Genomic DNA, 25588 nt, shown 5'->3' on the forward strand with positions numbered 1-25588 from the left:
ACTACCACACAGAATGAAAAAAATTCGGTACACACCTTTAACACAGTTACTGATAAAACATAGCCAAAAAGCGTAGTCTATTTCAAACTCTAAAATTAGTCCAGAGCTAACAATTTCAAAAGAATCTCTAGTTGACAAGCAGGCGTATATATGGGTCCAACATGTCAGACAACCTGGCTTTTAAGTAAGCTCTGCGCATTAGGCTATACTGCTGCTGCCAACATGTGTTCATATGGCTTCAAAGTCTCATAAAATGTTTCCACTGTTGCCTCGGGTTGTGAGCAGTAGCCTAGCTTAGTCGACTCCTGGAACAAATTTTGTGGGAGAATGACTAGTACTAGCCTATTGCCAATTACATATCTGGAGATCTCCATTAGCCAAGTATGGCACAATAGCCTTGCCTAAATGAGAGTGCCACAGTGTCATGATCTATGTTATAGAATGTGTTTAGGTCTCGTTACTGCAAGGCAATATACATTTCATTGATCTTCGAGTTTATTTAACTTTCCATGCTAAGAAAGCATAATTTGGAGATTAGTAATTTTATGGGTTTTTTTGCGTTTTGGAGACTGGTTGAAATGACCGTCTACAAAAAAATCCAGGTGTCATTAAATTCAGGCATATTCTTGATTTAATATCCAACATCAATATTAAGTTAGGGGCCTACTCAGCTCAATCAAATATTCATTAATAAAACATGAAACCCTCACTCACCTACCTATCCTCTGAGCGCAGCAACGCCCCTTCACGCAAGTGCAATAGGCCTACAACTAAACCGCGTTGAGCTTGCTGTGTTGTTTATTGTCGACATATGTGGGCCGCGCAGAAGACAAGAGAGGCGACAGCGTGTGTCTCTCACCGGTGTCTCCTTTCAGTGACACTTCCTCACTAGGGGGTTCGTCATTTATAGTCGAAGCTTGGAGCACAGCTGGTACCCCAGGGTGTGTAATGTCACATAGGAGTTTCGATTATTTTAAATATATTTTTCCAGACACAGAAAAAACAAGCACATCGTCTCATTGTCCCCCGCCGCGCCTAACTTTGGACACTCAGTAGCGGGCTCTCTCTGGTCAGTGTCGCTTGCACTCTGAGGCTGGCTGTTTGTTTTGGATATGGGTGAAACATGCGCAAGGTGCGGGCAATGACACATATAACAGGATGATGGACAAGGACGCTTTAAAAGGAATCTTCTCTCTGTCATTTGCATGGTGTTTTCTGGTTTCAGTTTCTGGAGAGGTATGTGTCTATCTTTCATCGTAACTGTGCGTTTTCTGTTTGCGAGGGGATATGAATTGACAACAGAAAGGTAAACAGGTGACCATAGATAACCAAATTCCTTACGATTTACATTCATTGGGAATATGTAGGTAGGCTATAGACTAAGCGTAGTCTATTGGCTATGTAACATAAACCAATGTGTAATTGCAAAAGGTATGCTGTGCGTGGCACCTTCTCGTGTGCCAGTAAACCCGAATTCTGAGGTTAAACCATCCAAATTGGGCCACACATTCACCTGAATATTCACTTGAATGTATCATATTAAGCCAGCTCTACTGCTGCAGTGCATCATTACTGAGCTTAAGCTTTTATTTTTCTTCCAATTATTTTATAGTGCCCTATGTAGGCTACATTTTCATTTCACTAAGGACTTTGCTCCCAAGAAGAAAACTTAAGAACGAGCAATAGCCTATAGCCTACCCTTATCAGTTTGTTTTATTGTCGGTGAAGGAAATAATTGGGACAGACTATCACCCTATCCTCAGCAATCAAACTTGGCTTGTTGTTGTCATAAGGTAACTCATCCTAAGATACTGTAAATACAGTATCACTTTGTAAAACATTTCAGATAAATACATGCTGAGCTTTTCTAAATGCATTTCTGAAGGCTGACTGTGTGTCCTAAAGCCTGCACAGTAAGCGCGCCCATCAATTGGTAAATACAACGATACTCTAGTATAAATTCGGTTGAATAGGACCCAATTATTTTTGTTCTCCGCTAGCGATTTCATTAGATGGCGAGAAATAGTTTTGTCAAACCGCGCCATCCCTTGCGGAGGTCGTGCGTCAGAGTTATCTCATCATGCGTTTTACAGTAGTTAAAGCCAGGCACACTGAGTGTGCAATAGTGAACCACCAAGAAAAATGTAAACACTGGGGCAAATGCATTCAATGATATCTTCAAACTTCCTTGCAAATAGCAATTGATTCATATAGCCAATGACATTCCTTGAGAGCAACATTTTTGTTAAACATGGCTCGAGGCTGTAGGCGACATCATTTTAAAGTGACAACAAAAGCACACAAAAATGAGTAAAGGCAACTGTTTTAGGTTACTTCCATGCACTTATAACTTTCAAGGTTAAACGCTATAAATGCTTATGAACTGTAATGTTTATGAAATGCTTATGCATGTTTATACATTTTTACAAATAATGAAATAGTAATTTATGAATAATGTGTATAAGCTACTATTTACAAATAGTTTATTCATTCTCATTCATGTTATTATAAAGTGTTACCCATTGACAACAGTGAATTCATTTTTAAATAGGCTAAGGAACTGCTCCTGTCCTTTTCCCCAAAGAATCCTTCTATCCAGAACTCCAGCTGCCCCTGTCTCCATTAGATTGACAGATGCAATTATTAGAGTTCAACTGATTACTGTGCAGCTGTTTCCCATGCGTAACAGTATTGATTTTCGTGGCCTGGGTGGGGATAGTGGTGCCACAAAGTAGAACCCTTTAACTTAACCCTTCAATAATTGAATTGCTTTCTGCATAGACATTCTAAGCGATGCCACCTGCTCCCGGCCTCAGTGGTAAAATAGAAAGTCATTGAAAACAGATAGCAGAAGAGGAGAGGGATGAACATGGTTAACACAGTGTAACAATGCTTTTCACAGATCTACAGAATAGCATAGATAGGTTGAGTAAAACCATATTTCTATAAGTAGGCTACAATATAATACTAGAGAGAGAAAAGGTTGTTCTGTATGAAGGCTGCAAACAATCCGACGGGCTACTTGTGGGATATAAGGGACTACTTATGAACAGGCTTCCATAACCTAATGTGGAAAACTTGTTCTAAATGAAATAAGCCTGCAGGTTCATATTCTGTTGCCTTTTTTTTTGTTTTGCAGGTCATCTCTCAAGATGGCTACCTAAATACTATGCAGAGTGCAGGTAGACACCTCTTTTCCTCTTCCTCTTATTTCTAATAGGTCTTGATTTCATCCATCCATCATTGTGATTCTGCCAAGTCATCCAAGGACTTGGATGAATGACTCAGCAGCACTAATTCAATAGCCTAAATCAGGGATGGGCAACTCCAGTCCACGGGGGCCAGACTGCTGTCACACTTGCTCCAGCTAACACAGCAGACTCCAATAATGAACTAATCGTGATCTTCAGTTTAGAATGCAAGTCATTTAATCAGCTGTGTTTGCTAGGGATGGGGGAAAAGTGTGACACCAGTCCGGCCCCAGAAGACTGGGCTTGTTCATCCCTGGCCTAAATGAACAACCTAGTGGGATGGTGTGGATGTGAGATGGCAAGGTGTTGTTTCAGCAAAATGTCACAATTTCAGAACAAAAGTTTGAAAAAGCCCTCTATCAAAAAAGCCTCCTTCCTCTGCTAAATACGCTATTAGCAAGTAATTTGATGCCACCAGAGCTGCTGATAATCAGATGGTGATTTTAATTGAGCCTCTGAAGGATGGGTTGATATTCAGGCAACGCTCAACTCCCTCATCAGTCTCTCTTTTTTGTTATTTCTCTCTCTCACTCTCTCTTTCTGTCTCTCTCTCTCTCTCTCTCTTTCTGTTTAACAGTGGAGGAGGTCTGCTGGGAATGTCGCTCTCTTTATCCACAGCCAAAAGACACATAACCAGTCCCCCCCCCCCCCCCTCCCACCCCCAAGATTGTCTCATGTTTAGGCTTTAATTTATGGAAATGTGAGTGTCCCTGATTTAAGAGCCCTGACATCATCTCTGATCGACTCTCACTCTCCAACAACCAGATGCTGTATGTCTGGTCCTTGTCTTCGGTGAAGTTGCTGTTATGTTATGGGGTCTCAAAAAGTCTGGATCTTAAAGATGGTTGTATCCGTTTGTGGCTCAACTATAGACACCCATCGAGGATAGAATGCAAGCTATGTTAAGAGACTTTAGAGCTTAGTTAAACTGGGATGAACAGTGAGACAGATTTATGACACCAACGTACGTACTGAGTTTCTTGCTCTCGATACATGCATTCATATACTCACTCCCTATCTCGTCCTCTGCATGGAAACAGATTATCCATGCATATACACATTCGATTCAGCACATCTGCTTTCATGTGCTGGTGATGTTTTCATTTGTCTTTGGGGTTTTGGGTGTTTGTGTTTGGGTGTGGGCAGCGTAAGTTTGTTCATGTGTGTGTTTGAATCTGTATGTGAACTTGTGTGCGGGTCTGTGGCGCGTGAGTGAGTGTGTGTGTGTGTTCCGGTAACCTTTCGTAATAACGCTATCCATAACATTTCTGTCTCTGGCACACCCTCTTACTCTGTGAACTCTATCAAACATGTATCTCCTCTGAGTATGAGATCTGAAAGGATTAGATGGGTGTAAGAAAAATTCAAAACAAATCCACCTAATCTATCAAAAAGCATGGTGGAGCTATTACCATATTGCTCATACCTATCCAATCCTTTTAGATCTACATGAAGTGACCAGGGTTTGGGACAAGGTGTCAATCTGGAATTGAGTAGAGTATTGCTCCTTCAAGATGTCTTTTCTCTCAGGCATCAATCAGACACCCTCTCCAGTCTTAAGTCACTAAGCCTGTGTGAATGTGGACCAGCAGTCCCTCAAACAAACACAGACAGGGGATCGGCCACTCACTGGGCGGGTGTAGATTTGCGAGCGATTGCTTACAGCTGTGAATGTTTACCCAGCGACACCTCAAAGGACTTGCGGTCCTTAATCCACTGGTTTAGAGCGTTCAGGACGAGAAGTTTAGGTGCGTGAAGAGGATATCTTCCTTTCCTGGCTGGACCCCACTGCCCATTTCCACTTCCCTCCAATCTCCTCAGGGTTTAACACTTGGATCTAGAGGGATGTTAGCACGTCTCTCCTTCATATCCTACACAGTACGCACACACCATGGGCTGAGGTACTGCCGTATCAGTTACACATCACAGGAAGCATGGGTCTAAAGGTAAAGATTATCTTACTTCTACTAAAGACTGACTGCTAGGCAGATTAGCGCATACATAGCCCATTGAAAAGGGACTGATAATTCAGTTAGTTATAGTTGGCTCTGGATTTGCGTTTAACTGACATTCTCAAGCAACTGTCTCCATTCTTTGCGTGATGTATTACCAGACATTGATCCCTGGGAAACACATGGGTTATTTATAGATCAAGTTCAGGGCTGAGTCTGGCTCTGGTTGCCATTAAATGTCTGCCTCTGCATTAAACCACAGACCCTCCCCCCTGTTTAAAACTCAATCTGTGGACCAGCTGTATGTTTGTGTTTAATGGCCCACTCCTATTCAATGTGATGGGTCATCTTTACAAGTGGTCCCAGTGGTTCTTTAACCTGCGTAGATTAGATCGTAAGGCCGAGCCCAGGTTTTTCCGTAACGATCCCAACTCACGCTTTCTCAAAGCCAATTAAAGAATAGAGATGCAGCACTCGCCGAGCCAGTTAAATGCATCTGTAATTAAAAAGCCCTGGATTACTCAGAGAATTGCAATGCAGTGAGTTTCAGTTTATCAGTACTTCCTGTAGGAACTCATGGCTTATGCACTGGATTCTGGACACGAGCATCCACCCCTCTTGAGGAATAGTTGTCTACTCCAAAGTTGTATATCTATCATCAAACTATGCTTTCGACAGCATTGAGAAAATAATTGTGAGGATTAGAATTTTTAATATAATTTTAAGACCTGTATGCCTGGGGTGCATTTTAAGGACTAAGATATATGCACGCACGCGCCACACACACACACACACACACACACACACAGAGAGAGAGATGGCTGCAGTAAGGGCACAGGTTTTCAGGTTGTCTGAGAAGGTAGCCCGCCACGCTCTGTGACTCAGCAAAGCAGACCTACATAAATACTCTGGACCCTGCACTGCAGCAACATGCTGTCAGTCTGACCAGCCAGGTGGCTCACTCCTTTACCTCTGAGGATGGAGAGAGAGGGGGAGGTGGAACCAAAAGAGAGAGAGAGACAAAGGAGAGGAAATTGTTTGAACGCCTGCCTGGCTTATTGTGACATAATTATAAAACTCTGCTTTAATCCCCCCCAATCACTTCGTCTCACAAAAATGTGTATCGCTCTACTGTATTAACTAAGCTTCAACAGAAGCTCATCCTTTGATTAACCCCTTGTATCTGAATGTGTCTCTCCCTAGCTCCTCTGTCCTGTTCAGAAGGCTTCACTGAGCTGGGCTACTACAACGGCTCTGTGTCTCAGACTGACTCTGGCTCGCCCTGCCTGAAGTGGACAGAGTTCCCAGACTACGTCCTGCAGTACCCGGGCCGGGGGCTGGGCGACCACAGCTACTGCCGTAACCCTGACCGCGAGTCCAATCCCTGGTGCTTCTTCCGCCAGAGCTCTGGAGCCATCGGCTGGGCCTACTGCGACTGCCACCAGGGTGAGGATTTACCGACTGATACTTACTTCAAGGGAATCAATACTGCTGGGTAACTACCTGGAACCAGGTGATTTATAGTGGTGTATGAACTCCAAAGACACCAAAAAATAATTGCGAGGTATCTTTGCTGTGGTTTTGGGGTGATCATGTTGCTCTGGCAGGATATCTATGCATCTAACTATCTAGGGAACCTACAGTGCATTTGGAAAGTATTCGGACCCCTTCACTTTTTCCACATTTTTGTTACGTTACAGCCTTATTCTAAAATGGATTAAGTAAAAACATTTCCTTATCAATCTACACATAATGACAAAGCGAAAACAGGTTTTAGAAATGTTTGCAAATGTATTAAAAGTAAAAACAGAAATGCCTTTTTTTGCATGTATTCAGACCCTTTGCTATGAGACTTGAAATTGAACTCAGGTGCATCTTGTTTCCATTGATCATCCTTGAGATGTTTCTACAACTTGATTGGAGTCCACCTTTGGTAAATTCAATTGATTGGACATGATTTGGAAAGGCACACACCTGTCTATATAAGGTCCCACAGTTGACAGTGCATGTCAGAGCAAAAACCAAGCCATGAGGTTGAAGGAATTGTCCGTAAAGCTCCGAGAGGCTCAGATCTGGGGAAGGGTAGAAAAACATTTGTGCAGGATTGAAAGTCCCCAAAAACACAGTGGCCTCCATCATTCTTAAATGGAAGAAGTTTGGAACCACCAAGACTCTTCCTAGAGCTGGCCGCCCGGGCCAAACTGAGCAATCGGGGGGAGAAGGGCCTTGGTCAGGGAGGTGACCACTCTGACAGAGCTCCAGAGTTCCTCTGTGGAGATGGGAACCATCTCTGCAGCACTCCACCAATCAGGCCTTTATGGTACAGTGGCCAGACGGAAGCCACTCCTCAGTAAAAAGGCACATGAAAGCCCGCTTGGAGTTTGCCAAAAGGCACCTAAAGGACTCTCTGACCATGAAAAACAAGATTCTCTCGTCTGAAGAAACGAAGATTGAACTCTTTGGTCTAAATGACAGGCGTCACACCTGGAGGAAACTATGCACCGCTCATCACCTGGCCAATATCATCCATACGGTGAAGCATGGTGGTGGCCTTATGCTGTGGGAATGTTTTTCAGCGGCAGGGACTGGGAGACTAGTCAGGATCAAGGGAATGATAAACGGAGCAAAGTACAGAGAGATCCTTGATGAAAACCTGCTCCAGAGTGCTCAGGACAGTAAAGGTTCACCTTCCAACAGGACAACGACCCTAAGCACACAGCCAAGACAATGCAGGAGTCGCTTCGGGACAAGTCTCTGAATGTCCTTGAGTGGCCCAGGCAGATCCCGGACTTAAATCTGATCGAACATCTCTGGAGAGACCTGAAAATAGCTGTGCAGCAATGCTGTAATCGGTGCCAAAGGTCTTTCAACAAAGTACTGAGTAAAGGGTCTGAATACTTATGTAAATGTGATTTTTCAGTTTCAAAACTATTTCTTAACCTGTTTTTGCTTTGTCATTATGGTGTTTTCAGAGTAGATTGATTAGGGGAAAAAAACAATTTAATCGATTTTAGAATAAGGCTGTAACATTACAAAATGCAGAAAAAGTGAAGGAGTCTGAATTCTTCCCGAATGCACTGTATGTGCCTGTCTGCTTGTGTCTCAATCTGTCTGTGCCCCATTACTTTTCTGTATGTCTGTTAGTTGGCAACTCCCACTGTGTTTTCCACCTATCCATTAGGCAGCTGATATTGTTCTCTCTGTGACTCCCACCCCCCTTTAGGAGTGTAAAGGCATCCACATATTGTCCATAGGTTCGGTTTGCTCCTAGCAGAACTCGGTCAAGTGAATGTCTGAGCTCGCATACTCCCTAAAGACCTTTACTTGAAAAACAAGAAAAATGCTTGAAAAAATATTAAGAAATCTGTCATTAGTTTTGACTTTTTTTGCTTAGTCTTGCAATTTTACATCTAGCTAAGATGTTTGGTGCAGTACTTCTCAAGTGGAAAAATGTGCATGAAAACTAGTAGTGCACTGCAGACGGTAAGGCCTTGCTGCTGCTGTGCTCTCTCTCGTTGAATGACAGCAAACACTTCATTGAAGAATCCCGTCCATAGTTCCCACCCCTACTGTTGACCAATCACTGGTGAAGGGGCATAGACTTCGGCTACCGAACTTCGACTTGCCTCAAGAAAAAAAATGTTGTGTGCACGAATAGCCTGAAGAAAAACCCTGCCGAACACCAAAACGTCAAAAATGGTGTCATAATATATGCTCAAACTGTTTCGACTGGGAAGCATGTGTCAGCCCTTACCCTGCGTGTCCATTAGCCAACTGTCTGTCTTTGTACTGGCCTGTCAGCACCTTGCTTGTATGTAGATATGCCCGTGTTGAAATATCTGTGTTTGCTGTCGTTATCTGTCTGTCTCCTTTTTAGCCCTCCCAAGCTTTCTCTTTCAAACGGTTAACCTTTCTCAGGGTTTGTAGTCGATTTGACTTAGGGTATATGTGTGTGAATGCATGTGTGTTTGTCAGGTTGGAATAGGTTAGTGTTGCAAAACCCACAAACCAAGGATAATCTATACAATTATCCTGAGATAATCACACCTGTTGGATTCATGGTTTACTTGGTAGCACTTTGTCGGTCTGCCTGTTTCTGACGGGTGTGAGAGAGAGATGTCCCACCTGTCATTTCAAATGATTTCACAATCTCTGGTGCTGTTCCATATCTTAATGCCTTCTCTCCTCTGCAGGAGCTGCCAGGTTGGTAGGTGGGTCCTCCCCTCAGAGCGGGCGTCTGGAGGTATACCTAAATGGCCAGTGGGGGGCGGTATGTGACACACACTGGACCGACCGTGATGCCAGTGTGATCTGTAAACAGCTTGGACTGGGGTGAGAGCTACTGCCATACTTGTATAACTGCATCGTGTGTGTGTCAAATCCTGCCCTCCACTCCTGACTGTCCACCTGTCTTTCTCTCTCCGTCCATCCTGTCTTTCTGTCTGCAGTGAGATCGGCACGGCCCTCCAGCACTCCTACTTCGGGCCCGGCTCTGGACTCTTCCACTATGAACGCCTTGGCTGCCGTGGCAACGAAAACGCTCTGCTGGATTGCAGGAGTCGGAAGTTTGTCACCAGCGACTGTAACCATGGCAACGAAGCGGGGGTGGTGTGTGCTGCACCTGAAGGTGAGGCTGTTGGAGATTTCAAAACATCCATGGGGATAAAGCATAGATTTCTCACAAGTGCTACACATACAGTATAAATGTAGTACATTCTACTTTACATGTGTACTAGGCCTACCAGTAGAGTTATCTAAAGTTGTGAAGAGCCACTTCCCCTTTTTGAGTAAGACAGTGATAGACTGTGTTCCCTCTCTCTAGAGTTCCAGTGTCCTTCTCCCACCTCAGTCAGAGCTGCTGGGCCAGTGTGAGATTTGTGGCTAAGATTCATCTCCATAACACAAACACTGCAAGGCTAGAACAAGAACAGTCTCTTCTGAGCAGCATGGCCAAGAGGGAGCTGATGTTGCCTGCCTAGCAATTCACATAGCTTTTAGAGCTCTCTGAGCCTGCCAGCTCTCGCGGCTTCTACAGCACTCGTGTCATAGTGTCCCAAAGGGGCATAATGAACTACAACAGTGGTGTGTGTTTGTGTGTGTGTGTGCCTCTGCGTGTGTGTGCCTCTGCGTGTGTGTTAGGAAGGTAGAGAGAGGGGTGCCCAGAGGAGGAGGCCCTGGCAATATATTTAGCGTGGTGCAGTGAATTATTCAGTCTGGAACATTAAGAGGGAGAGAGCTATCTGAGAGTCCCGAGGCCCTGCTATCTGAGAGCCCTGAGCCCCTGTCAACCCCACCCCAAACACCCCCCCCACCTCCTCAACTTTTCTGCCAGGGCTGCTCACATACTTCGATTGCATAACTGATCCACCCCTCTTTCCTGCTCCCTGCATCCCGCACATACTTATACTTGCTGTAGTTTCAAATGACATGCCGGCGCTTTGAACCAAACTGAGCCAGGGTTAGGGGTCACAGCATTCCAACAGTTCTGTGGTTCAGATTACTTTATTTATCATGGCACTGGGCACGAGGTTATTTACATTTGCATTCATCAAGGAGACCATAAGTGGACAAGTAGATAATTTAGAAGAACGGTGGTTTCTATTGTAACATGATGCCTACATGTTCTGCCAAGTAACCGCTTTCTGCTGTCTTTTTCAGGCAATGGCGCCCCCTTGAGGTTGGTAGGTGGCCTGGAGGACTTCGAGGGTCGTGTGGAGGTGTACCATGATGGGAGGTGGGGCACCATCTGTGATGACCAGTGGGATGACATCGATGCTGAGGTGGTCTGTCGGCAGCTGGGACTGGGGTGAGCAGCACTGAGGTTCTGATGGCTCAGTTGGGTGGAACATGGTGCTTGACTTGCAGGCAACATATGGGTTATTAATGTGATTCCCTCCACTAAATATGACTCAGTTCCTATGTAGGTAAAAACTAGAGGTGAAGCCCTATCAGTGGTAGCAAGGGTTCCCAGGCATGAAGTTGCCCACCAACCAAGGCTCTCTGTACTCCACAAAGCTGGATGCACTCCTGCTAGGATAGCTGTATTTACACTGCTACATTCCCACTGAGTGAACTATATTAATATAGATGAACGGAAGGCATGCATTTTTGATGGCCTACAGTGTTTTGGGTTGTTGCTCTGCTGGAGAAGAGCCAGCTGGTCCAGATTATTCAGATGTCATCGTTGCTCTTAGCAGATCACCCACACGTAGCCATGCACACAAAATGACAGCTTACAGTACGTTTTATTTATTTATTTTATTGAACCATTATTTAACTAGGCAAGTCAGTTGAGAACAAATTCTTATTTACAATGGCGGCCTACCAAAAGGCAAAAAGCCTCCTGTGGGGATGGGGGCTGGGATTAAAAATAAAAAATATATAAAATATAAATATAGGACATAACACACATCATGACAAGAGAGACCTAAGACAACAACATAGCAAGGCAGCAACACATGACCACAGCTTGGTAGCAACACAACATGGTAGCAGCACAAAACATGGTACAAACATTATTGGGCACAGACAGCAGCACAAAGGACCAGTAGGTAGAGACAACAATACATCACGCAAAGCAGCCACAACTGTCAGTAAGAGTGTCCATGATTGAGTCTTTGAATGAAGAGATTGAGATAAAACTGTCCAGTTTGAGTGTTTGTTACAGTTCGTTCCAGTCACTAGCTGCAGCGGACTGAAAAGAGGAGCGACCCAGGGATGTGTGTGCTTTGGGAACCTTTAACAGAATGTGACTGGCAGAATGGGTGTTGTATGTGGAGGATGAGGGCTGCAGTAGATATCTCAGATAGGGGGGAGTGAGGCTAAGAGGGTTTTATAAATAAGCATCAAACAGTGGGTCTTGCAACGGGTTTACAGAGATGACCAGTTTACAGAGGAGTATAGAGTGCAGTGATGTGTCCTATAAGGAGCATTGGTGGCAAATCTGATGGCCGAATGGTAAAGAATATCAGATCTATAAATTATGTCTCCGTTAACTAGCATGAGTAGGATGGTCATCTGAATCAGGGTTAGTTTGGCAGCTGGGGTGAAAGAGGAGCGATTACGATAGAGGAAACCAAGTCTAGATTTAACTTTAGCCTGCAACTTTGATATGTGCTGAGAGAAGGACAGTGTACCATCTAGCCATACTCCCAAGTACTTGTATGAGGTGACTACCTCAAGCTCTAAACCCTCAGAGGTAGTAATCACACCTGTGAGGAGAGGGGCATTCTTCTTACCGAACCACATTACCTTTGTTTTGGAGGTGTTCAGAACCAGGTTAAGGGTAGAGAATGCTTGTTGGACACTAAGAAAACTTTGTTCTAGAGCATTTAACACAAAATCTGGGGAGGGGCCAGCTGAGTATAAGACTGTATCATCTGCATATAAATGGATGAGAGAGAGCTTACTACTGCCTCAGCTATGTTGTTGATGTAAATTGAGAAGAGCGTGGGGCCTAGGATCGAGCCTTGGGGTACTCCCTTGGTGACAAGCAATGGCTGAGACTGCAGATTTTCTGACTTTATACACTCCACTCTTTGAGAGAGCCAGTTAGCAAACCAGGCCAAAGACCCCTCAGACATCAATACTCCTTAGCCGGTCCACAAGAATGGAATGGTCTACCGTATCAAAAGCTTTGGCCAAGTCAATAAAAATATCAGCACAACATTGATTAGAATAAAGGGCAATGGTGACATCATTGAGGACCTTTAAGGTTGCAGTGACACATCCATAACCTATTCTCCAGGTCTTTAACCGTTTTCCAGAACTTCTTGGAGTTAGACCCATAGAGAGAGAACTGCTCCTTAAATTAACTAACTTTGGCCTTCCGGATCGCCTGAGTGCACTTATTTCTCATTTGCCTGAGCAAGAGCCAGTCTGCCTGAGTATGCGTGTGCCGAGCCTTTCGCCAAATGCAATTATTGATGTGGAGTAACTCTGCAAGATCACAGTTGAACCAGGGGCTCAACCTGTTTTTAATTCTCATTATCTTTATGGGGGCGAGTTTGTTAACAATACTGAAAATATCAAAAAAGAATGTCCGAGCGTCTTCGACAGAGGCGATCAAGCTGATTCTATACCATTTTACAGAGGCCAGTTCATGAATGAATGCTTGCTCATTAAAGCTTTTTAGCAAGCGTCTATGACAAATCAGGACAGGTCGTTTCACTGAGCAGCCATTACGAACACAGGCTGTAAAACAGTGATCACTAAAGTCATTACAGAAAACACCAGACTGATACCTATCAGGATTATTTGTGAGAATAACATCGAGGAGAGTCACCTTTTCTGGGTGTTTGGAGTCATACCTTGTGGGATTGGTAATAATCTGAGAAAGATTTAGGGAGTCCCATTGCTTTAGGACTTGGTCTGGTGGTTTAAGCATGTCCCAGTTTAGGTCACCTAGCAGGACATACTCAGACTTAGTGTAAGGGGCCAGGAGAGAGCTTAGGGCAGGTAGGGTACAGGCCAGTGCTGATGGAGGACGATAGCACCCAGCAACAGTCAACAAAGAGCTATTTGAAAGTTTAATGCTTAAAACCAGCAAATCAAATTGTTTGAGGACAGACTTGGTGGAGACATCTGAGCACTGAAGGTGATCCTTGGTAAAGATTGCCATTCCCACACCTTTGGAAGATCTGTCTTGCCGAAAAGGGTTATAACCAGAAAGGTTAACATCAGTATTTAAAACACTCTTCTTTAACCACGTCTCAGAAATGACCAACACATCTGGATTGGAGCTGCGAACCCACACTTTCAATTGATCCATTTTAGGTAATAAGCTTCTAGTGTTAACGTGCAGAAAACCCAGGCTTTTACAAGAGCAGAAATCAGAAGTCAGAATTGGGGCTAGCAACAGTAGATAGGCTAGGGTGTACATGCACATTTCCAGACATCATCAACAGTAATACAATCCAGGCACGGCACTGGACAGGGAGAGTTCTGCACTGCTGATTTATGACATCTGAATGTGCATTAGATGGCAACAAGATCATATTGTACAGCAATTTCATCAGGTAACATGAATACAAAGCCGGTCGAGAGGTGGGTAGAATAGGATGGGAGGCCAAAAGTCTGTGTAACCTATAGAGATTCAGAGTCCAGAGTGTGGGAACAAACAGTCTGTCCCACTGCTGGGTAAAGAAAGTTCGTAGTCAACAAAGCATGCAGGAGTCACGAGGCAAAGAGCAAAATGTACAAGAAAAAAATAAAATATATAATGACGTGAGGCTAGCCATTGTAAGTTCAGAGTCACTCGCCCCAACAGTGCGTGTGTACAAAGAGTGGATAAACCAAAAAGCAAAGTGGATCGGTCTCAGGACACTTTCAGATATTCCACTGGTCATTAATAATTTATTTCTCTATTATACTGACTATATTTGGTGTGCATGAGTGTTCAAACAGGGACTGGGGTTTTTGTGCCGTGTAAATGTGTTTCTCTGCTTTGTAAGTGCATGTTTTTGTGCTCTGTACAGTACCCGTAAGGCCTGTTAACTTGGTGGGAATACATTTATATGTGTACATTGGAATGACCCTTGAGTGGTTGCCATATATTGTTTACATGTTGTCCATATATGGTGTTTTGTATTTCTTGTGTGAGTTAGTCATATGGTCATTGCGTATGCCTGTGTGTGTGTTCACTCAGGGGTGTACCGAAGGCGTGGACGTGGGCTCACTTTGGCCAGGGCTCTGGGCCCATCCTCCTGGACGGGGTGCAGTGTACAGGCAACGAGCTCTCCCTGGAGGAGTGTCCCCACAACAACTGGCAACAACACAACTGTGACCACATGGAGGATGCTGGCGTGTCCTGTAACCCATATACAGGTCAGGAGTCAGGACAGGAACGCTATGTGTATGTAAACACCCAGAACGTTACACATATTTGTATGCAAAACACATGCACCTCTGTCTCACACACTCTGTCTCAAATACACACCGTGTTGCAGATGGTGTAGTACGGCTGGTGGGGTCTGACAGTCCCTGGGAAGGTCGTCTGGAGGTGTACCACTCTGGGGACTGGGGTACGGTGTGTGACGACAACTGGACTGAGCACCACGCACAAGTGGTGTGTAGACAGCTGGGCTTCAGGTGGGTCTACAGGAGTCCTTATATGTACAAATACAATCTGAACATGGGAATTAGGTGTATCTGTAGTAATAGTGTTGTGATATTGTCGTAATAGTGTAGTGATACTGTAGTAACGGCATGTTTTGTCCAGCAGAGGGCGTGCAGAGGTGACATCAGACGGGATGTACGGAGAGGGCACAGGGCTGATCCTGCTGGATGAGGTGCAGTGTAAAGGCTCAGAGGGCACCCTGCTTGCCTGCGGGCACGCCGAGTGGGGTCGCCATGACTGCTCCCACAGCGAGGACGTAGGGGTGCGCTGTGAGAGGGGGGGAGAGACCAATGAGGTGCCAGGGTTGCCACGCATTGCAGGTAGGCCAACTAACAGTACCCACTGAGAACGCATAAGAAATCAAATCAAAGTTCCTATCCACATATCTCTGTTAGATGTCTATCTCCTCTGGTGAATATTGCAAAGAAAATTCTAATTCATACATTGTGGTTCATGGTGGTTCTCTGTTCTGGCCCCAGGCCCTCTGGTGCGACTGGTTGCTGGAGAGAGCCGGAAGGAGGGGCGTGTGGAGGTGTTTCTGAACGGCCAATGGGGGAGCGTGTGTGATGACGGTTGGAATGACGTCAATGCTGCAGTGGTCTGCAGGCAGCTGAGATTTGTGTAAATGTGGATTCTCTCGCTCATATTTCTCGCTGTTAATGTATCCTATCCTTTCCCTCATCTGTGGTATACCTCATACCTCAAAGTCAAGTATGTGGTGAGACACCTGGGGTTTCCCTGTCTCTGAGTGATCAACTCTTTAACTGCCATTCAGGAGATGGGGACATTTAGGAATTTTGAAATGTACTTTCCCCTTGTCTCTTCCTCAGTGGGGTGTCGAAGGCTCGCTCCATGGCATATTTTGGAGCAGGCAAGGGCCCCATCCACCTAGACAATGTGAGGTGCACGGGGGCTGAGGTGTACCTGGGGGAGTGTCCGGCCGAGGGAGAGGACGCCCATGACTGCAAGCACAGCGAAGACGCAGGGGTCATCTGTGACTACGTCCCCGAGCCGGTGGGAGACGGCGCCATAATAACGCAGACCTGTGGCATGAGGCCAAACACACAGCGCCGCAGGAGGAGGATAATTGGAGGGGACAAGTCAATTAGGTACACTGTAAACACACGCACATACAAAGGGTTATATTACTTTCTATCACTGCATAGATACGGTATATGTAAACACGTTGCACAAGTCAAATGATCACATCATCAAGTCAACCATGATCTATTTCTGCATATGTTCTCTCTCCTCCCCTGGTTGTGCTGTGGTAGGGGGGACTGGCCATGGCAGGTGTCTCTGTGGCTCAAGTCCCAGTCAAAAGGGAACCATCCACTGTGTGGAGCCACGCTCATCAACTCCTGCTGGGTCCTGACTGCTGCACACTGCTTCAAGAGGTGGGACACAGAGACGTCTAGTGTCCAATGATGGAATTGCAGTGACTCCGTTCTAAAAATGACATGTGTCATGCATACAATAAATGATCTATCAAGGAGCTTGTCTATGTCAGTAATTGTATAAAGTATTGTTAGTAAGAGATTGATGACACGCCACTGATAAGTGAAACTTTCTTGAGTCACTGTCTTGATCTTTTCAGCTTGGCTTCTTTTCAGCTTGGCTTCTTTTCAGCTTGGCTTCTTTTCAGCTTGGCTTCTTTTCAGTCTGGCTTCTTTTCAGCTTGGCTTCAACTTCCTCAGACCTTGATTTCCTGTCCTCTTCTTTTTCGTCCTCTCTCTCCCTCTCTTAGGTTTGGCAGGGACCCATCGCGCTACGTGCTGCGACTGGGTGACTACCACACGGAGGAGAGGGATGACTTTGAGCGCAGCCTGTCCCCGGAGCGCATCATCATTCACAGGAAGTACCATAGCCAGGGCTGGGAGTATGACATTGCCCTGCTTAGGCTGAAGGGCACCGAAGGCAACTGTGTGGCCTTTAACCCTCATACCAACTCAGCCTGCCTCCCTGCGCCTGGCAGCAAGTGGGGCAAGAGGCCAGCCGCCTGTGTCATCACAGGGTGGGGCATCACAGGTGCTGAACATGAGCCTCTCTGTTACAGACAGTTCCTTGTGTGTTTATATTGGAATCAGCCGATGATCTGTTCATTGCTTGCTATTTTATATGACAGAACATTTCCATGGATTTTGGCTCCCTCTCTCTTATCTCTTTTTTTCATCCCTCACTTTCTCATTCTCGCTCTCTCCTTCTCAGACTCGGAATACTCTCGTACTCTGCTGCAGGCCTGGGTTCCCCTGCTGCCCTCCTGGAAGTGTAAGAAGCGATACGGCGAGCGCTACACCAGCCGCATGCTTTGTGCGGGCAGCCTGTCGGACCGTCGGCGCGTGGACAGTTGCCAGGGTGACAGCGGTGGTCCCCTGGTGTGTCAGGGAGAGGGGGGCCGCTGGGTGCTGACGGGGGTCATCTCCTGGGGTCATGGCTGTGGTGACCCCTCCTTCCCCGGGGTGTACACGCGGGTCAGCAGGTTCCTGCGCTGGATTGACCAGGTCACCAACAACCCTCCAAGGATCTGATGCTGCCACTGTGCCATTGGACAGCTCACGTTATCATATGACTTTGGGGAGGTGGGGGATTAAAGGCGCAGTGACCGGTTAGAGAGGGTTACCACACCCAGGTATCTGCTCATGGTCTCACCCATAAAGTTGCACATCCAGCAGAGCGCTTTTAAGTCACTTTTGTTTTGCATACACTTGGAGAAGCCTGTATGACATTGTGCATTCTTGGTTGCGTGGAAATACCACTTTGATGAGAGCATTTAATGCATTAATGGTTCAATTATGAGAGCCAGACTGCATAGGTGAATGACATTGCACTAGAATGCATGCCATAGTATCACACTGCCACACCCGTGAAAAGCCAATTAATGGTGGCAATGGGAGTAAGTCTAGTCAGAAGCGTTAGGTGGAGTATTGTTAAGGTACAATATTGTATATTTACAGTACATACAGGCATGTGGCTTCTAAATTAATAATTGTTTCATGAACATTCCGGTTGTGCATGCATTTTAACTTATGCCTATACTAATGTGCTCCACTCTTGATTAAAACAATTGGCCAAATTGGTCAGCTTACAGATCGCTGGTTTAGATCATAGGAGAGGCATGAGTGGGCCTTTATGAGGCTCTGTAAATGTGGCAATGATGACATGGCTTCTCACAAAGGCTTATATGTCTGCCTGTTTGCCTGCCCACATACAGTATCCATCTGTCTACCAATTTCTCTTAAAAGCTGCACTTTCCTATCAGCATTATGTGAAGCCAGAGGGGGCGGGGTGTGTGTGTGTGTGTGTGTGTGTGTGTTTATATGTATGTGTTTACTGTCAATTTATTTTTCATACATCATCTCAATTCTATACCATATCTTTGTGTTTTTGTCTCAAGTTGCAGTGCAATTCCCAAATGATCCATGCAATCTTCTCATCATTCTTATTGTTTGACAAATATGAACACATCTTACATACTTACCAAGCCTATACAGTGCTGACGTAACATGGTCACATTCCACTCTGATTTTGAAACTCTCATACTGAATAGATGTCTAAGCTTCATGTGGTTATTACTAACGCAAAATTCCAACTCTCTGGTTTTAGTACTTCAATCCCAATAGGAAACAAAACTAACCCTAATACCGCCTGTACACTTGCTAGAATGTTTGTTTACAGTTTCCACTGAACGTTCAAACCTTCTTTTGTTATATGGGGCTTTAAGTCACATGACTGCATGTTTCCGATTGTCACTGAACTATTTATTTTGTGATATTTTCTTTAAAACAATCTTCAGACTCTCGCTCCTACCACTGTTGCTTTTTCAGTGAAGGATTTTTATTCAACTCCAGAATGCTATAGGTCTACTGTACACGCCTCTCTTCATACATATCCTGTAAGTACTCTGTATAAAATACCTTGAATGTTAAGGTGAATATATATATAATGTGTTTTTGAGTGGTGCCATTAAATATCTGAGTCACTCTTGTGTTTCATTAGTATTATGTTGCTCCAATATTACTCATCCTGCTTAGCACAGCAGAATTACAGCTCTAATGACAATTTTCCATGTGCTTGTCTTATTCATCATGACATTTTCCTATAGGCTACATTTTCTTGAAGGCATCTTGGGTACTGGCAGATTAGAGGTTTCAGCACATTGAAAATGATGTCATACTTTTAGGATTATGCTGACCAATTGAATTGTTACCTGAAACCCCCTCCTGTACTTTACTCTTATATAGTGTTTCAAGATAAGTCAGAAAATAGTGCTTTGTTTTACAATGTGTCAGTGCTGTGTTTGCATATCAAACTGTAATAATAGCTGAATGGGATTCTGCCCAAGATCGGTGGCGCTAAATTGCTACACGTTCACATTTGGTGCACAATTGCAATACTACCTGCACAAGAGTAATCATTGATGTTGACAGAAGTAAACTCTCCTAAACTAAGCTGGCACTGTGGTTCTCATCCCATGAGGCAAACCTGGCAAGGAGCAGGCCCATTGAGCGATCTGAAGTTTCTTGCTTTGTGCCTAAAATGTGTCACTGTCCCGAATCGAACATTTTTGAGGAACAAAGACAGACGACAGAAAGGGAATCCAGGCTGGGTTTCCTAAACTCCTTCTAGGCTCACTCTGTGAATGTTAGAACAGCTACTTTTGAAACGATTCTCTCATTCTTATGTGTATATATAGACTGCTGGCAAGTTCTGAGGTCTTGGATTAGCTCTTTGTTTTGCATTAGGCAGCTTGTGAATACCATGGCAGATGCTAAAAGGAGGGAAAACACTGATAGGCTACATTGACAGAATGAAATGGAAACAAACTGACATCAAACCGTCTATATTTTTTTCGGAATTGCTTAAGAGACATCAACTGTGCAGTGGCCAATTGATCAAATAGAGGCCATGGTCCTTATCACAACTCTATTAAGGTGCCTACAGATGGGCCGCGGTAAATGGCAACTGAACCACAAGAAAATCTGCCAACCGTGTGTAGAGACCAGTGGTCCCGGTTTTTGCCAGCTTGAATGTTGTCATTGATTGGTTGATAAGATGAACTCCGCTCATTGGTTAATCATGCACGGTGGCCACTCAGGACTTCATTTCATCTTTCGGCGCCATGATTGCCGAGCCAGTGGCGCCGTTCATGGGAGCGAGCACCACAAACCACGCCGCTTGCAAAACTGCTTGTGTTTTGCCATCCACCTCCATACTCCCAATGAAGTCTCTCTCCTCAACATCAGATTTTCAAGTTTTCTGTTTACACTAGTCTTGGATGTGGTTTAGCCAAAGCCACATTCCTGCTTCATGTGTGAGTGCAGCTATTAGCATACCGTAGTATATAGACAAACAAAATAAGGATAGCAATTAAAACTATACAGGAGCTTCTCATCCAAACCATATTGTGCATAGTGTTGCACACTTAATTAGTTCAATGATTCATATAGATATTTTAAAAGCCTAACAGCTAAAATGCTGTCTACTGGTATTAAGGTAATTAAGGTCATTCTCACAGGGAGAACTGTTGTCTTTACACTGTGCCACTGTGAGGGGGCATGTGTACCTCAACGACCCTTTAGAGATATGTCGGTGGGAGGTAACTCTCAGTAGGTCTAACCAAACAGGTCTAGGGTGAGGGGTCAGACAAAGCATGATTACAGAAACCAAAACTATGTAAACTCAACATCTCCAAAACCTGAGCCGAACAGACTACCATAGAAGGGTGTCTGAATCCCCTGGGCCAAACTCAACTGAAAGCCCAGAGGAGGAAAAGTCTACTACAGCTCAAGTTAAAGAGTGAGAATTGGATGCTAGAATGTCAGAACATTACACCAGACAGGTAAGCTGTCACAACTAGCCAGAGAGATGAGAAGATACAACCTGAGCATTGTTGGAGTCTGTGAAAGCAGGTGGAACATGTTTGGTGAAATAGAAACCACCAGGGTGAAACCTTCCTTTGCTCTGGAAGCACAAATGAAGAAGACCCACAAAAACATGGAGTTGGACGACTTCTGTGAAAAAAATGCAGCAAAGAGCCTGATTGACTGAAAGCCAGTGTTTGCAAGAATCATCACAGCTAGATTTACATCTAAAGGGTGCAATACTACATTCATACAGTGCTATGCTCCAACCAGCTCAGCTGACTTCGAAAAGAAAGACGCCTTCTATCAACAGCTCAGGCAGTTATTCAAAAAGTACCCAAAAGAGACATCCAAATTGTATTGGTGGACATACAGTGAGGGAAAAAAGTATTTGATCCCCTGCTGATTTTGTATGTTTGCCCACTGAAAAAGAAATGATCAGTCTATAATTTTAATGGTAGGTTTATTTGAACAGTGAGACACAGAATAACAACAAAAAAATCCAGAAAAACGCATGTCAAAAATGTTATAAAATGATTTGCATTTAAATGAGGGAAATAAGTATTTGACCAAGATCAGAAAGGACAATGACAACTGGAGGGGCACAATTGGGAGAGACGGTCTAGGACAGATGAATGAGAATGTTCTTCTGTTCACAGACTTCTGTGCCCTCAATGAGCTGGCAATTGGAGGAAGTATTTTCCCACAACAACCCCACCCACAAAGCCACATGGATATCCCCAGACCACCGAACAGAAAACCAGATTGATCACATAACAATAACCAGGAAATGGAGGAGAGTTCTTCTGGATGTCATGAGTCAAAAGAGGGTCTGACATCGACTCAGACCATCACCTCCTGGTAGGAGAATTCCAGATGAAGTTGGCAGTAAAGAGCAAGGTGGGCAGTAGGGTGCAGAGGCGATTTGAGATGAGAAAACTACTAAATAACTAGATATGCCAGGAATTGGGGAATATCTCTATTAAACAGATTTCAAGCATTGGCAGAGGGAGAAATCATTGATGAAGTGGTCAAGATTTGTGAAGCCTTGTGAAGAAGTCCTAGGCCACAGGGAAGTTAGGAGAAAAGACAATCACAGATGACACCTGGAAAAAAAATTGAGGCAAGGAGGGAGACCAAACTTAACAGGGAATGGATGACGCCAAGAAAAAGTATGCGACAGGAATACCAACACAGAAACAAGGTGGTTAGAAAGAGATGCAAGAGGGACAAGAAAGCACACACTGAACAACTTGCTAGTGAGGCAGAGGTGGCAGCCAAGCAACACAATTCCAAGGAGTTGTATAAGATCACCAGAAAGCTGGCATGGGAAGAACAGGAGCCGAAGCCACTCCATCAGAGACAAACGTGGAAACCTTCTTACCAAACAATCCCAACAACTGGAATGCTGGAAAGTACACTTCGAGGAAAACCTAAACAGGCCTCCACCTGACATATCCTGTTGTGGACAGGAACGCTGTTCCGCCAGTGGGACCCTAGCCAACAGCCAATGGAATCGCATGGCGCGAAATACAAAAACAACTAAAATACCACAATTCAATTTTCTCAAACAATGAACTATTTTACACAATTTTAAAGATAAGACTCTCGTTAATCTAACCACATTGTCTGATTTCAAAAAGGCTTTACAGCGAAAGCAAAACATTAGATTATGTTAGGAGAGTACATAGACCAAAATAATCACACAGCCATTTTCCAAGCAAGCATATATGTCAATAAAACCCAAAACACAGCTAAATGAAGCACTAACCTTTGATGATCTCCATCAGATGATACTCCTAGGACATTATGTTATACAATACATGTATGTTTTGTTCAATCAAGTTCATATTTATATCCAAAAACAGCTTTTTACATTGGCGTGTGATGTTCAGAACATGTATTCCCACCAAAAACTGCCGGTGAATTTACAAAAATACTCATCATAAACGTTGACAAAATACATAACAATTATTTTAAGAATTAAAGACACAGAACTCCTTTATGCAATCGCTGTGTCAGATTTTAAAATAGCTTTTTGGCGAAAGCACATTTTTCAATATTCTGAGTACATAGCTCGCCATCACGGCGAGCTATTGACACCCGCCAAGTTCGGCGCAAACTAAACTCAGAATTAGTATTAGAAATATTGTATTACCTTTGCTGATCTTCATCAGAATGCACTCCCAGGACTGCTACTTCCACAAGAAATGTTGTTTTTGTTCCAAATAATCCATATTTATGTCCAAATACCTCCGTTTTGTTCGTGCGTTCAGGTCACTATCTGAAGGGTAACGCGCGAGCGCATTTCGTGACAAAAAATGTCAAAATATTCCATTACCATACTTAGAAGCATGTCAAACGCTGTTTAAAATCAATTTTTATGCTACTTTTCTCATAAAATAGCGATAATATTCCAACCGGGCAACGTTGTATTCATTCAAAGACTGAAAGAAAAAAATGGAGAAGTCTTGTGAACGCGCATCTCCGGTCTAACTGTCCCCAGGCTGACCACTTACAATCTCTGCTGCTGTACTTTGCCCAGAGACAGCAGACACCCCATTCCACTTTCTGGCGGCTTTAGAGAGCCAATGGAAGCCTTAGAAAGTGTCACGTTACAGCACAGATGCTGTAATGTCGATAGAGATGCAACAGAAGGACATCAAATTCTCAGACAGGGCACTTCCTGCATGGAATCTTCTCAGGTTTTGGCCTGCCATATGAGTTCTGTTATACTCACAGACACCATTCAAACAGTTTTAGAAACTTTAGAGTGTTTTCTATCCAAATCTACTAATTATATACATATTCTAGTTTCTGGGCAGAAGTAGTAACCAGATTAAATCGGGTACGTTTTTTATCCGGCCGTGAAAATACTGCCCCCATACCACAACAGGTTGAATAAAAATCTTCTAATAATTAAATAAAACTAAAACGAATGCTAAACATAGCATATGTTTTATCTGTACTAATGAAATCTCTCCTTCGGGAGTCCACTGTATTTTATCTAACAATAACATGGGTTAATCTTAAATCAGTCCCATCAATAATTTAATATATGTTGCATAGTGAGGGATCCATTATCTACAGTAATTTGCCATCCCTAAGAACTGCATCATATTTATTTTCATAATTAATTTTAACGCTTATAAAATCACTGTTTTTCTATCTCTAGCCATTTCCCTGTCCTGTTGGCTTAAAATATGTCCTAAATACTTAACATAAGTCTACCATAATTAAAACTTATTCTTGCTAACTTTATAATTTTATTCAACAACAAAATATAATAATAGTATTATATCAATTTCACAGCCTTGTTGTGTTAAATTTCTCACAAAAATATAATCTGCATACAACAACAGCTAACTACCTAAGGGAAAATAAAACTTAGCTAGGTCACTAAACATTCCTTAAGCCAAAATAGTGGGAGTTTCAAAATAACCTTATAACAATTCTTTATAAACCCACCTTCGCCCCATTTTTAACACATAACTCTCCATGAGAGTAATGTATAAATACACTACTACTGGTCACAAGATAAAACAAAATTGCAATTAACATAATCAAATTAAAATCACTAGCCTGAAAAACTCCCCAAAGAAATTTTTTTTGTACCCTTATGGTCATAGGAAAATAGACTTAACTTCTCAGGGCTGCGTGGGACGCTACCGTCCCACCCACGGTTCACACTATTCAACAGCCAGTGAAAAATCAGAGCACCAAATTCAAAACAACAAAATGTCATAATTCAAAGTTCTCAAACATACAACTATTTTACACCATTTTAAAGATAAACCTCTCCTTAATCCAACCACATTGTCCGATTTCAAAAAGGCTTTTCGGCGAAAGCATAAAGTTAGATTATGTTAGGACAGTGCCAACACAAGAAAAACCACACAACCATTTTCCAAGCAGGAGAGGGGTCACAAAAACCATAAATACAGCTAGAATTAGGCACTAACCTTTGACGATCTTCATCAGATGACACTCCTAGGACTCAATGTTACACAATACATGTATGTTTTGTTCAATAAAGTTCATATTTATATCCAAAAACCCCCTTTTACATTGGCGCGTGATGTTCAGAAAATATTTTTCCTCCAAAACTGCTGGTGAATCAGCACAACAATTTATGAAAATACTCATCATAAACGTTGATAAAATATTAAACTGTTATTCAAAGAATTATAGATCAACATCTCCTGAATGCAACTGCTGTGACAGATTTCAAAAAAGCTTCACGGGGAAAGCACAAGTTGCAATAATCTGAGTACGGCGCTCAGAAAAATACAACAGGCAATACAGATACCCGCCATTTTGGAGTCATCTAAAATCATAAATATCATTATAAATATTCACTTACCTTTGATGATCTTCATCAGAAGGCACTTCCAGGAATCCCAGGTC

The 25588-nt window shown here is 43.6% G+C and overlaps 1 protein-coding gene across 1 annotated transcript; it reads left to right on the plus strand.

Moving 5' to 3' along the window:
- Positions 1-793: 793 nt before the first annotated feature.
- On the plus strand, positions 794-19301 carry LOC106606783 (neurotrypsin). The gene is made up of 14 exons (XM_014203142.2): positions 794-1236; positions 3140-3182; positions 6407-6649; positions 9397-9535; positions 9652-9830; positions 10862-11009; positions 14850-15028; positions 15151-15292; positions 15426-15640; positions 15800-15941; positions 16151-16429; positions 16595-16717; positions 17068-17348; positions 17529-19301. The coding sequence occupies exons 1-14, from the start codon at positions 1159-1161 to the stop codon at positions 17846-17848; spliced, it is 2511 nt and encodes an 836-aa protein (XP_014058617.1). The 5' UTR covers positions 794-1158; the 3' UTR covers positions 17849-19301.
- Positions 19302-25588: the final 6287 nt, after the last annotated feature.

The sequence above is a fragment of the Salmo salar genome, chromosome 01, assembly GCF_965601325.2.
Source record: "Salmo salar chromosome 01, fSalSal1, whole genome shotgun sequence".
Lineage (NCBI taxonomy): Eukaryota > Metazoa > Chordata > Actinopteri > Salmoniformes > Salmonidae > Salmo > Salmo salar.

Bases quoted from the DNA above. Each gene is read 5' to 3' on its own strand.
- LOC106606783 (XM_014203142.2), top strand. From the start codon at position 1,159: ATGATGGACAAGGACGCTTTAAAAGGAATCTTCTCTCTGTCATTTGCA. The intron at 3,183-6,406 runs GTAGACACCTCT...GTCTCTCCCTAG, and splicing joins AAATACTATGCAGAGTGCAG to CTCCTCTGTCCTGTTCAGAA. The intron at 11,010-14,849 runs GTGAGCAGCACT...GTGTTCACTCAG, and splicing joins TGTCGGCAGCTGGGACTGGG to GGGTGTACCGAAGGCGTGGA.